Raw genomic sequence first — 14,571 nt, 5'->3', positions numbered from 1 at the left:
ATGGTGGTTTAACTTTGTTCTGTTTTGTTTTAAGCCACCCAAATATTAAGCTATTTGAGTTGAGTTGACCTAAATCTTTGCCCTCAATAGGAACCATGATAATCACCGGGACAGTCCAAACACTGAAAAACAATTCTCTGATTGAGTGTATTCCCAGAACCATGTCATGCTCAAAGCCTCTACAGCAGCCTCTCCTATGACTGAGATTGGAAGAGAAAAGCATTATCTATAGGTCAAAAGGCCTGTTCCTTAAATTTCACAGGAAGGTATAGCAGGCCTGTAGGTGTATCAGCAATCAGAGGAAGTAATCAACTCTGGGAAATGGAGAGCCCAGATGTTAACAATAGTTCATCTGCAGAAAGGCTTTGTAGACAAAAATATTCAGAGTATTAGTGTTAAATACTCCCTCTTTCTCCTAATGAAAATCTATATATTTTTAAATTTTTTTTTAGGAAACCAAGAGTATCAACTCCCACAGGATTAAAGGAAATAAAAAGCTACAACATTAACACACAATCCAATTAAACTAATAGCCTTGAGAGTATTAATTAACACTACCATATCATCCGGTCAGACATGTGCCTTCATTATGTGTCCAGCATCAGGAGCATTAAAAAAATGACTGGCCACTGTGCTACCACTGCAGAAAGAATGACCCTCATGTGGCCGGAGGAAAGAAATGGCATCATTAGCCCCATTCATTCACGAGGAAACTGAGGCTCAGAGAAGTTAAGTAAATTATTCTAGGTCCTAACTGGCAGAGCCACCTTCCAACCCAGGGCCGACTGGCTCTCATGCTAACGGTCACTCTCCTGAGCTACAGAGCCACTTCACCACCATGTCAGTGGTTTACACTGGCTACCCCAACTCACAGACAAAGAATCATTTCCTCTAAGGAAAAGCTGCATATACACACGTACAGAACAATCCCCTTTTAGTAACCCCCACAGATAAATGTGTCAGACTAATAACAACTATAGGACACGGGAAATTTTCAGAAGATACATACGGTCTATCAGTTGGTTCATCAGGCGATCTGGAAATTAAGGGAGAGGGGATACAATGAGACCAAACCCTGACAAGTATTTTAGAGAAATAAAAAGAGCCAATGCAGGGCACTCCCTAGCTCCGTCACCCCTCAGGACAGCACATGGGTATCAACCCCCCAATCCACTGTACAGTCCACCCCATCCTGCCCAACACAAAGTCATGACAGTAAGGAGGGAAAATAGGAGGTCTCAGGCATTTAGAGCAGATGAAACATGATGCTCTGATTATTACTGTAATGAAGTAAATCAATTCTCTCCGTGTATTTGTAAGAACTCTGTATGATTACAAGCCAACGATTCTATTATGAACCTCAGAGAAAGCAGGAGCCGTGCTAATCAGCCATCTTGTCCTTCTGTGATATTCATACTGATCTCTTCTTTCTTGAATTCCTTTAAGGAATCGCCTGTACCCATAACCCAGAATGTCCCACGTACAGGTCCCATACTCTGCACGTGAACATCGGACTTAGCATCAGAGGCCTATGGAACGAAGGCAGCTCTCTGGAATCCTATCTCGCTCCTCTTGGATTCACCTGACCCTCCTGTGCACTCAAACTAGGTCGCCAATAACATTCGCTGCTCAACTGATGCTGAGAGCTCCATCACTGAGTTATTTCACTTAATTAACTCTTTCGGAAGGCGAACAGCACACAGGTGAGCAAGCAAAGCCAGAATGAAACTGATTTCGTCAGAATAAACGAGCTAATAATGGAACCAAGGTTTTTCGGCACTGCCCTTGGAACCACAAAGGTGTGACAACTATTTTTTCCATGTCCTTTCCCCTGCAAAAGTTAAGCACTATGAACAATGAATAATTGAGCTTTGACAGAGTGAGAGAAACTCAAACCACTCCCTTCCTATGAAGCAGTGACAGAGCTGGGGAGATGAGATGTGGGCAAGATGTTTAAACCCAACACACACTGTTGAATTTCCCCTTTCGGTTGTCCAAAGGTACTCCAGGGAACGACACGGTTCCCCTAGACTAGGAGCCCCCCCTTCTCCCTTACAGGTCCTTTTGGGGGAAGTGGAGAGAGGAAGAAGGCAAAGCCAGAGGCAACCTAACCTAAAAACTTTCTGGAGACTGGCTTCCCTCTGTTGCCAGTGATTTCCACAGGTCCCTTTCAAGTGCTTGTGACAGCTCTGTGCCTCTTCCCATGTCTATCTTAAGTTTACGGTTGCAGCCAGGCCTCACTTCTGTGTGTCTATGGTGGGTTACAACAGAGGAAGGCGGCCAAGGGACAAGAGTGGTGGGAGAAATGTGACCATCCCAGCAGAGGAGGGTGGGGGCAGAGGGAGAGAACATCCTCCTGGAAGATGATACCTTTTGAGTCATCAGGAATGACAATGGGGGGGCTGATGTCCGGAAGTTCCTCCTCTCCTGGCTGTAAGCCCCTGGCTCGGAGATGGTTGATATCAAGTAGGTCTGGCATATCAATAGAAACATCTGCAAAATGAGAAAGATTACATTTACTGGTTTCTCCACAATCACATCCTAAAATCAGTACTGCTAACTATGTGCGTGTGTCTAGGCAGAGCTAAGGGAGGCGTTTCAGTTCCGCGGAGTAATCACTGAACCAGTACACTCATCAAGACTGATTCGATTTTAATGGAGAACCAGGAGAAACTACAGAGGGCGGCAGGATTTCACACTGAACAAGAACAAATGGGATGAGCCAGAGGTCGGAAACTGGCACCCCACAGGCCATTTGTAGCCCAGACGCTTTCCGTGTGATGTTTTTAAAATGTTAGCAACAAATTCCAATTTTTAAATCAGAAGATTTTAATTTAGAAATCCAGATTTCTAGCTTGTTTTGAAAAACAAAACAAGCACATTCTGTAGCACATTCTCATATGGTTGCCCTCTGTGACAGTCTGCAGACCTCACCGCTCCCTATTGCCCCCATGACCTGAGCATCAAATTTGTGCGATTCTGATTCTCAAAGTAGAAAAATGCTTTTCTAATCCATATCTTTATCCAAAGTGGATTAAGAAAGACGCAAGAAAGACCAAGATAGCTACAGGTCTCTTATACACAGCCCATTTCTTTAATTTACATTATCACCCTTTCCTCATTAGGCATTTGAGTTTTGAGTTTGTAACTCCTAATTTGTGCCTCTTCTCAGATCAAGATGAGTAATGTGATTTACCTGAGGTAATAAATAAAGAATGACATTTTAAAGAAATTAGCTGAATCTCAAGTCTTGGAGTACATTTTTTTAACTTCTCAGCTCAGTTGTTCTTGTGTTGACCTACTCACATACAAAACTTATCAGTCTAATATCCTGTTGACATTTAGTATCACATATATTTAAATATAATAACAAATGGGTTCAAATGTTGGTGTAGGATATGTGTCATAGGCTAGCAAACAGAACTTGAAAATAGTATTCCCAAAACCAGTTATGATGCCAGGTATATCAATCCTACTTTAAAACAACCATCCAAAGAAAAAGCTTAGTTAAAAAATGTTTAATCTCAGAGGACAGTAAGAAACAAACATAATGTCTGACCTACAAAACCAATACAAATGTTCCTCAACAGAAAAAGTCAGGTTCATCAAAGAAAGCTTTGGGAGGCCTTTAAATTCAGCAAATCTATGAAATCTCATCTGAATTTTTGTTCCTTTATAGGAATCCCAAGGACAAAGAAAAATAAGAAAACTGTTTCCAAAGTAGTTTGAAGCCTTTAGAAGAAGTCCATTTTTTCCCAGGTACTTCTCAGGCCCACAGAGGAAAGGCTAAGTGATGGGCAACCTGCCCCCTGCCCTGCCCACAATATCATTCCACCAGGAAGAGTAAAAACCTGCCAGAGAATCAGTCACAGGTTGGGATGTCACACAAGTGCTGTGTAAACTGTTAGGACCGGAGGGTTCTGGGAAATCACTCCAGCCGATTTTCCATTCCTTTTATTCATCCCCTTCAGATGGGCAGATGAGTGCTTAATTAACCAAAATAAAGCCTGAATAGTTGTTTTTTTAAGTGCTCAAAAACATAAAAACCTTAAAAGACTGGAAAACAGTCTGTACTTGTTTGAAAAACCACAGAGGGTAAAACTGGACATCCTTCTACACCACTAAAAATAGCCTAATAACACGCTTGGTATTAGATCATGATGGTAGGAAAAAATGTTCTTATGCACTGCCTGGAAAATTAACCTCTAACAATGGTCAAGGGCCTTTAAAATTAGCCAAAAGAAAGTCCAATTACGCTCAAATCACATCCCTGTTTAATGCAACTGACTGTACTCATTTTATTATTAGTAAGATGTGTACGATTTAAGAGAATGTCATCAGCGTGTTTCAGAAGCACAGGAGAGATGCTAAGACAAGAATATATCTTCAGTTACTGGACTTGCACCTCCAAGTGTGGCCTTTGGACCAGCAGCAGCAGCATCACCTGGGAGCTTGTAAGAAATAAAGAATCCCATGTGAAAGGGTCTTCTTTAAGAAGGAAAAAAATGGTGATGGAAGAAGACTTGACTTGGGGTGGTAAACACACAATACATTATACAGATGATATATTCTAGAATCTATCACATAATTTTATTAACCAATGTCATCACAATAAATTCAGTAAAAAATAATAAATAAATAAAAGTAAAAAATAAACTATTCAATGATTTAAAAAAAAAAAGAAAGAAAAAAATCCCAAGCCCCACTCAGACCAGCTAAGTCAGCATCTGCATTTTACCAAGGTTCCCAGGTAATCTGCATGCACCTTAAAGTTTGGGAAGTGGTTTATTTGATAAAGTGGGGTCCTGTTCTCACTCCTAGAATCCACTCACTCCAGACCCCATTATTAGAGGGGTGGTTTAGCATGTGGTAATTTTATCATCAGTGCTTATCATATACTGTGATTCAAAAGAGAATGATGGAAATAACAGAAAAAGAATGAAATGGAAATTTCTGGCAGCCAACCACTCATGGCTCTTTCACATGCCATGTTTTTTAAATGGCTAATTCGATGTTTTAAGCAAAAGCATGCAAAAGATACCTACCAAATTTTTTGGGAACCCAGTCAAGACCAAAAGTGAACTTCTTTATCTGCACTACCAAGTATTCAGGGAATGAGGCAAAGCGAGATGTTCTGGGAAACACAAGGGGATTATATCAATGAAACAGGCAGTAAGAATTGAGCACAGTTCATGAAGCATCCCTCTGTCTGAGGCATACATGCAGTTCCAGTAACTGGACTAAGTAGAGGAACAGCAAACAGACATAAGCGGACACACACTCACACACTCCTGCTCATTCATCCTGGCCTGTTTCTAAACGTAGGAGAAGGTCCTTTGAGAATGACTTTGGACCCATCGCCAAATTATTACTTTTACTTCGCTGTGGCATTTTATATTTCTGAAAAGTGATTTTCAACCATAAACATCAGTTTTCTCTAAAATCCTTGATGGAATTTAGTATATATATATTTGTAGGTGTGTGAGGACATGCATGCATTATGTGGGGGTTTTTTTACATTCAATATTATTTTGTGTTAGTTCCAGGTGTACAGCATAGTGGTTAGACAATCATATACTTTACAAAGTGGTCCTCCCAATATTTCAAGTACCCACCTGGCACTATACAGAGTTATTACAATATTATTGACTCTATTCCCTATGCTGTATTTTACATCCCCATGACAATTTTGTAACTGCCAATCTGTATTTTTTAACCCCTTTACCTTCTGCATTATGTGTCTGTATGTGGGGTTTGAAAAAGCTCCCCAAGCAATCCTAACACACTCCCACCTCTGCTCTCACCGAGAATCACTATCTTACAGCAAAGAGTTGGCATAGGAGGGATCTCTGGAACTTTCGATGAGGTTAGCTATTGGACGTGCCTCGGCCTCATTAAAATGCTACTGCACCTAAATCCAAGGTCACAAAAATCCTAGAGGTTATATATATGATGGGTAAGAAAGGCTGAATTGCCTGGACTTGACTTTGGCAATTTTATGCACAGATTATTCAATTTGTATACCTACTTCATGCCCTGATTCCAGGTCATTCTCTCAATTATTTATCATCCTGTTTATAACAATCATTTTTATTTCAGTGTTGATGTGAATGTGGTAGGTATACACAAAAAATAAAATTAGTTGTAGACAGGTACTATAGATACTTTCTAAAATAAAAAATTCTAGAACAGCCTCCCTGTAAACTCCACTTTCCAAATGTAAGTCAGTGCCTTCTACTTGAAATGCATCCTCCCAGAATTCAGAAAACAAATGCAAACCACTGCTGCCCCCTAGTGCAGAAGAGAAATCACCATACAGGGACAGAGCACTCTCCAAAGAGCTGAAAGATATGAACTGTGGTGGGTCTTGGATATGCTACTTAATTCACTCCAAATCTGGGCAAGTCACTGACCTCCCTGAGGTTCCATTTTCACATCTACAAAATGGATTTATTAATAATATCTACCTGCTAGGGCTGTGCAATGTTCATACAATTATGTGAAACTGCTTGGCACACAAGAATATATTATTTATCCCTAAGAAGTAACATGATCATTTTGTCATGAAAGAGCTCGGCTCCTTGGACACGGGCTCCATCTGTTACTGACCTGTATTTTGCCCCAGTGAAGCCACTTAACTGCTCTGCATCTCAAATTCTTCATCACAATTATGGCAGAAGGGAATAGGCAATAATAATATACAGAAGCTCTTCAAAAAAACAGTTTAACCATCCTAAGGAACTGATCTATTACAACTCTGGCTCACTCTCCAGAAATTACTTCTTATCTGTAGTTAAGTTTTCCTATCTTCTGAGAAGCAGTAATAAACACCATTCTTACTTAATCACAGCCAAGTCCTCAATTCCACCAAAAACCAACAAACTCCATCTGATATGTTCGACTAATGTAAAAATGTAACTTCTCTGACCTCTTTCTCTAACCACATTAGCTTAAAATCTAGAAAATATATAACAGTGAAATCAAGCAAAAGTCATCGGTAAATCAATGATTTCCGAAATGGGGCTGAGGAGCCCCAAGACTCTTGCAGTAGCTCTGTGGTCAGGGTCTGGGTCAAGTATCAGCTGGTAACTGTCACCATGGGTGGGGGCCAGTGGAGGGAACTCAAAGCTGGGGCGGGGTGGGGGAGGGGAGCATAATTCAATATTCTATGGGTAACTCCCAATTTTAGAGCAACAGAAAGCAGTTAGATGGTGTTCGCATTATACCTGCCCTGTTGGGTAAACATCTGTTGTTCATCTTGGTAACCTCTACAAATCAAGAGTTGGATTACACATGTAGCAATGGCTCAACATATAGACGGAAATTAAATGAGTTAAGACCATTTGAAGTGCTTAGAATAGTGCCTGACTTAGTGTTTAAATATTATCATTACTTAAAATACATCAACTGTTCATTAATTACAATTAAAGCAAAAATACTATGGAAACCTTATTTAAAAAATAAAACTGTCCCTCTCCCTAAAATTAAGATTGTCTATTGTATTAAAAATCTAGCAACTAAAGAAAAACCAATGCAATCCTTTCCATTAAATATGGTAAAAGTATTATAATTATTCAACCACTCTCAAATTGTATAATCTAAGGAAAAAAAAAAAAAAGAAAGATAAAAGTAACTGTAACAATGATTATAGTGTATATTTACTCTGGGCCAGGCACTGGGCCAGGCACTTCATGTGGCTTACCTCCCCTTAACCCTCACCTACCCTGTGAAGAAAGTTCTACGATTATCCCCAGTGCACAGATAAGGAAATAGGGGTTTAAGGAGGTGAGACCATTTGGGATTCAACACCGCCTAACCTGTGTCCTGAAGCCCCACACCGTGCTTTTCTCCTCATAGATGATAAAGGTCAGGTAAAAGTCTCTCCTTACGGACACTTCACCTGTGAGCAGCGTGAGGGCAGGGACTAGGGCCTGTTCAGCACGCCAGGTAAGCAATAACAGTACTTGCTGGGTGGATGAAATTTCAAACACTAATACTCTTCCCAACACTGTCTGTCCGGGACCATTTAAGGGAAGGGTCTTTATGTCTGGTCCACACTGATCCAGGACCTAACAAGATCCTCAGGACATCTTTTGCCTCTTCCTGGCCTTTCAGGCTCTGGGTCGAACACAAGAAAAGTTGGAGGCCCCGATGCAACATAATAAAGAGTGATACCCTATCCTGCTGGAAAAAAGAAACGGATCCTTTAGGAAACCACTGAACTGGTTTCCCCTAAACTAATATTTAGAACATGATAAGGTATAACAGGGGATATTTAAGGATTATAAGGCTGTATGTATACACAGGCATGACGAGGGAGACGGGGCGCGTTATATAACCGGGAATGAAGAGTTTGAACTTTGAACTCAATTGACCTGAACGAGTCCCAAATCTGCCACTTACTGGCCAATTACTTCTCCTTTATTTCGTCATCTGTAAAATGAGGAGAATAATAGCACTAAAAAGACTAAATGTGATCCCTGATGGGAACAGCTTAACACATGACCTGGAATGATAAATGTGCAATAAAAAAGGTAGTTGCACCCCACCAGTGTGGCTCAGGAGCCAGGAGATCGTGGTTCGATTCCTGGTCAGGGCACATGCCCCGGTCGCGGGCTCGATCCCCAGTCGGGGGTGTGCAGGAGGCAGCCAGTCAATGACTCTCATCATTGATGTTTCTCTCTCTCTCTCTCTCTCCCCTCCTCTCCCTTCTTCTCTCTGAAATCAATAAAGACATATTTTTTTTAAAACAGTAGTTGCTGTATTATCCTAAAACATTGTTTTTCCCTTTCCCACAAAGACCAGTTTTCAATTATTAACAACTGTGATACATCCAGTGTTGTTTTCATGTATATCAGAGCATGTTATATGTAAAAGATGAAGAAAAAGGAAAAACACATTTAACATCTGCTGTCATTAGGTAGGATTAGAGGCAGCAAAAACCCTCCTCAGGGGTCCTAGACAGTGACATTAACACTGCCTATAACTAAGTCTTAGTAGCATTTGAAGAGAAAATCCAGTCAGCAAGCATCGTTCCTCCACTACAGGTGCAGAAGGACACTGGGCAGTGATTTTGCCCCAGGACAGAACACAAGCTGGGAAGTGGACACAGAAGAATCCAGATCTCCTGACCACTAGCCCAGGGGTCAGAGGCTCTGTGTCTGTGGAAAGCTAATGCCTTCCACCTCCATTTTACTTTATTTTTTTTAAATAAGTCTATTGATTTCAGAGAAAGGAAGGGAGAGAGAAAAACATAGATAAAAATATCAATGATGAGAGAGTCATTGATCGGCTGCCTCCTGCACGCCCCCCACAGGGGATCAAGCCCGCAACCCGAGCATGTGCCCTGACCGGAAATCAAACCACGATCACCTGGACGTTGATGCTCAACTGCTGAGCCACGCCGGCCGGGCCATCCCCATTTTAAAGATGGGCTGTTCCAAGTGCTCCGGGAGTCTCCTTCCTGCAGACCCAGAGGGCACATCACAACTTGTACTTATTCTAAGACTCGAACCCACTTTTCTGAAGAACGCTCTGCAGTGCACACCCGATGCTGAGGGTGTTCCAGGCTGCCAGGCCCCTGGGCCACCCCGCGTCCCACAGAGAGAATGGCCACAAAGAGGATGACTGCTGAGGTGCCTTCAGCCTACTCTCAATACTTAAGGCAAAAGAAAATCAAATCAGCATGTTGTACACCATAAACTTACACAATGCTGTATGTCACCTACATCATAACAAGGCTGGGGGATAATAAAGAAATTGTTTCTACCACTTATATTGTGTGTAGATGCCTAACTGCCCAAAAATGTCTCCAAGTTGCAATGGAGCACATATCGCACTTTTAACATACCAACAATTATCTGCAAGGACTCACACACACACAGATACACATACATATATGCACACTCACATACACACAGATACACATACACATATGCGCATGCACACACACAGATACACATATATATATGCACACGCACACACACAGATACACATACATATATGCACACTCACACACACACGCACACACACACACACCCCAAAACTGAGCAGTCCCAGAATGGAAACTTACCCTGCAATGGATAACTGACAACTGAATGAACTACTATTAATCCTCATTTGGATATAAAGAACCCTTCTTAAAATTATTTTAAGAAAATGTGGCTTTTTTTAGCTTTTGAAATAAATTCTTTTTATTTTTGACATATGAGGTCAATCATCTAAAACAGGAATCCTGAGAGATGACTGTTGCAGAGAACAAGTGATTTAGGTTTGGCTATTACTTAAGGTTGAGATAAAAACCAGCGGTAGCTCATCCATCCTGCACTCCCCTTTCCATCAACTAGACCTCAGTCTTAGTGTAGAATAAAAATGGCCAAAGAAGCCCTGGCCAGGTGGCTCAGTTGGTTGGAGGGTTGTCCCATGCACCGAAAGGTTGTGGTTCAATTCCCAGTTGGGGCACATACCTAGGATGCAGGTTCCAGACCCAGTCAGAACCTGCAACTGATTGAGTGATGTTTCTCTCTCACATCAATATTTCTCTCTTTCTCTCTCTCTCCTCCCCTCTCTCTAAAATCAATAAACATATCCTCAGATGAGGATTTTTAAAAAATGGCCAAAGAAAATCTAAAAGTAGGGAAATTCCCAGAGTCAGACTTTCAGGCCTCCCCTAATTTTATGCCACTATAAATACTCTTTTTCTAATTATATAAAGCGTGTCATTAAAGATTTGAGTGGCTAAAATTAACTAAGGTGCCACCTGAAGGGAAAAATATTTTATGCACCTGACAACAGGGCTGACAATGTGGGTCCAGAACGCCTCCTGCCTAAGTCCCGAGCAGCTCATCTGAGCATGCTCAGGAGCCTCTGTGTCCACTTTGAGAGGCCCCGAGACCCCTGGCCTCCAGGTAGGAGCACAGTCAACCAAGTTCTAAGCCAAATCTTTAATTATGGAATTAAAATCTATCACAGTGGAGTTTAAATATTGAAGACAGTCATAAGTGTTTTTGGAATTTCTTCATTAATATCATTATTGCTCTGGGGGAGAAGCTTCTTGGCTACACCCTCTTGGCAAAAAAAAAAAAAAAAAAAGGCAAATTCGTAATAGAAGATACACCACAAACCTTGCTTTAAAAAAAAAGCATTTCATCCCTTGCTCATAATATAGAGTATAAGCCTGTTTCACTGGACAGGTCCAATACAAGTGAGGTGTATGACAACTAAGGTCGGGTGACCCACCATCCTAGCTCTCCACACAGGAGCAAGCATGCGCAGACTCCTACGACACCCGACCACCCCCAACTCAGTTCCTGCCTCTCAAGGCCCCCTCCTTACCCCACCACCACCAACTAAGCACACACGCGTGCACACGTGCATGTACACACACACACACTTACTTCACGCCCGCAGACTTTGCCTGTAGGGCACTGCTCCAGAAATCATCCACGTTTTCTGGCTCAGAAAAGGCCTGAAGGCAGGCGCTAAAGGGTATCTTGGCCCGAACCAGCTCAGGAAGGGGTCTTCTGTTTGCTTCCGCTTCCCTTCTCGTTAATTCATAGGCGATCAGTTCGTCTGAGTAAAAGAGCAAGCAAACGAAGGTCTTTGCAGCGGCTCTTATCTTTTTGAAATGGAAAACACCCCCTTTGGACAATCTGCCCTGAAGGCTTCTGGGCTGGGGCAGGGTTGCTTCCTTTGCTGCCCTTCACAAGTCAAAAAAGCATGCCTTGGGGTGTCTTTAGAGTAGCACTGACAGGCCGCCCGAGCCATTCATATTTTTTGGCCCGTTCCCCTTTGAGACAGATAGGAGGGAACTGTGAACTCTGGCCCAGATAACAGGTTCAGACCAAGCGTGTGATGTGATGTGCGAGCCTGCTCTCTCATTTGTCCAGAGGTCAAGGCTTGTTTACCCAAATGCCACCTTCTAATCACAATCTTCACACAGAGAATTTCACACTGAAAGAAACCCGAGGGCTCGCCTCTTCCTAGGCCCTTCTCGATGATTAGAGGTCATGGAGGGTGTGGGCCAAGGAGCAAAAGGAACCAGAAGGACTGCAGTTGTCCACAGCACACAACCTGTGATACTGACATTGCCAAGACAACTTCCGATTGAGGTTACTCAACACCTCAGATATCAGAGCAACCAACCCAGAAGGCCTTTCTACACCATCCCTGCTCAAATGATTCAACACCAAGGGAAAAGAAGTGGGTACACTGTGAACTTCCCAGGAGTAGGCAGATCTGCTCTTGGAAACCACCTGCAAGTCAAAACCTTATATAGATTTTTAATGGGCCTTTCAGGGAATTCATTTTGTGTTACCAAAAAAAAACCAAAAACACTCCTGATTTTTAGGCACACTTATGTACTTAGCTGTTTTCTTAAACACATCTGACTACACTTATAAAATTCATCTCCCTGTCTAGCATCAGTTTATGATGTACTTAGATCCAGGATGCTGGCATTCAGTGTTCCCAGCAATCAACATCCAGAGACTAAAGTATCAATCTCCTTTCTGAACAAAACAGTTACTATTCATAAGCAGAACATGAGCAGAACATGTGAGTCAGTATCCCCGAGGTCCACAAGAGAAAGCAATTAAGTCTAGTTCTAAAAAGGAAACAAACTGCACACTCTCACCCTCATTTCTACCCTTATAAAGGATAAGAATTTTAAAACTGGCCAAAAGCTACAGGAGCTTATAGAAAACGGAAATCATTTTACCTTGAAATCACCAGAATCATCACTTTCCAATTAGCATAATACAGTGACCACTCCCCCCCCCAAAAAAAGAGAGGGAAAAAGAGCACCCAGGAAGCTGTTGGACTTTATAGAAATGACCCATTCATAGGAGAGAAGCAACCTAGCAGATATTTTGCCTTTTTCTGCTTCTAAAATGTTAATTCTAAGTAACATCGTGTATCTATTCTGCCTGGGAGGAATCAGATAAGACAGTCTGAAGGAACCTTCCCCTCAGACCCCAACCTAGATACAGTATCTCTGCCTTCTTCCTGCTTCCAAAGTCCAGAAGCCCCTCCAAGGGGCCTCACTCTTGCAACACTTCATCATCTGTAAGAAAACTCAGATGCCAGCACTGGTTTACATCATGAAAGTCTCACATCAAAAATTGCAGTTCTGATCATTTCCCTCAGACTTCATAGCACAACCTAGGAGTGATCAAACCAGTAAAGAACTTTCCACATGTATAATTACAAATATTTTCCCCAGAATTAAGCTGACTCCAAGCCAAACAGTTGGTCAAATTTATAGGCACTGAAATAAGTTCCATCCATAACCCTCCATAAAAATCTGTGATGCATTTGTTTCTTTTCAAAAGGAAGTTACACAGGGACTGAGGGAATGATGGAAGAAATGTGCAAACCAGACACCATCTGGGCCGGGTCTTCTCCTGACGGAACTGTGCAGTGACTAAAACGTATGATCTCTGCTTCCAAGGTTTTCACTTGAAGGAGCACACTGCCAATTTCCCACTCCGGAAGCATTACCTTTATTGGTTGCTGCCTCCATGGCCACAGGTAACTGCATCAGGTAATCTACCCTCTCCATGTAGCGGACTTTTCGGGTTTGACAGCACTGAATACGTTCTTCCACCAAAAACCGAAAAACATCACTTGGATTTTCTGAGCCAATGCGGTTCCTCTATAGGTTAGATTATACCAGGTTAGTAAATTTATGAATATTAAGCCATAAATAAAAATTCACATAGAATCCAATACAATCCTGATATAAAGAGCTGGTGTTACGAAACAATCCCTCTGAGCAAGCCATTTCACCAGAGTACTTTAAAAGCAAAACATCGGCATTTATCGAAAGTCCCAAAATGGGGAATTGGCTTAATAAAGTACAATTAATCCTGTGAATTAATATTATGCAGTCGTTAAAAGTCATGGGAGAGAGACTGACCTGGCTGGAGTTAGAAGCAAGGGGATGAGGGAGACAAACTAAAGAGAAAGGGAGAGAAATAAAAGACCGCCCTGGAAAAACCAATGCCATGTATAGGATTACAGAAATGCATTCGTGTAAATTATATACAAATAAAGAAATCGGCCCGGCCGGGCGTGGCTCAGCGGTTGAGCGTCGACCTAGGATCCAGGCGATCGGGGTTCGATTCCCGGTCAGGGCACATGCCCTGGTTATGGGCTTGATCAATGACTCTCTCATCATTGATGTTTCTATTTCTCTCTCTCTCCCTCTCCTTTCCTCTCTCTGAAATCAATAAAGATATATTAAAAAAAAAAAAGGAAAAGAAATCGTGCTAAATTCAAATATGTAATGACATGGCAAAACATTCACAGTAGGTTGAGTGGCAAACACTGCTTGGAAACAGCACGTTTCTAAAAGCACCTAGAAAACGACAGTGGGTCAGACACCCAAACGTTAACACTGGCTGTCTGTAGGGGCTGGTATTATGGGTGATTTTGATTTTCTCCTTTGTGCCTTTCTGTATTTTCCACAAAGAACACATATGTAATCAGAAGGGAAAAAAAGTTATAAGAGGGGAAAAACCTTTAATCGTGAATTCTTAGCGGCTTTTGAAAACCACAGCATTTAATGGG

The 14,571-nt window shown here is 41.8% G+C and overlaps 1 protein-coding gene across 1 annotated transcript in view; it reads right to left on the bottom strand.

The window, feature by feature from the left end:
- USP13 (ubiquitin specific peptidase 13) overlaps positions 1-14,571 on the bottom strand; it is an 87,175-nt gene that overhangs the window by 16,622 nt on the left and 55,982 nt on the right. The window contains exons 12-16 of the mRNA XM_081139388.1: positions 13,501-13,654; positions 11,397-11,571; positions 5,046-5,134; positions 2,371-2,493; positions 1,010-1,036 (exon numbers count right to left, since the gene is read on the bottom strand). Coding sequence (XP_080995514.1) covers positions 1,010-1,036; positions 2,371-2,493; positions 5,046-5,134; positions 11,397-11,571; positions 13,501-13,654 — 568 coding nt within the window. The remainder of the gene's footprint in view (positions 1-1,009; positions 1,037-2,370; positions 2,494-5,045; positions 5,135-11,396; positions 11,572-13,500; positions 13,655-14,571) is intronic.

This window comes from Miniopterus schreibersii, assembly GCF_964146895.1.
Source record: "Miniopterus schreibersii genome assembly, chromosome: 5".
NCBI lineage: Eukaryota > Metazoa > Chordata > Mammalia > Chiroptera > Miniopteridae > Miniopterus > Miniopterus schreibersii.
This window is presented reverse-complemented; position numbering and strand designations above follow the sequence as displayed.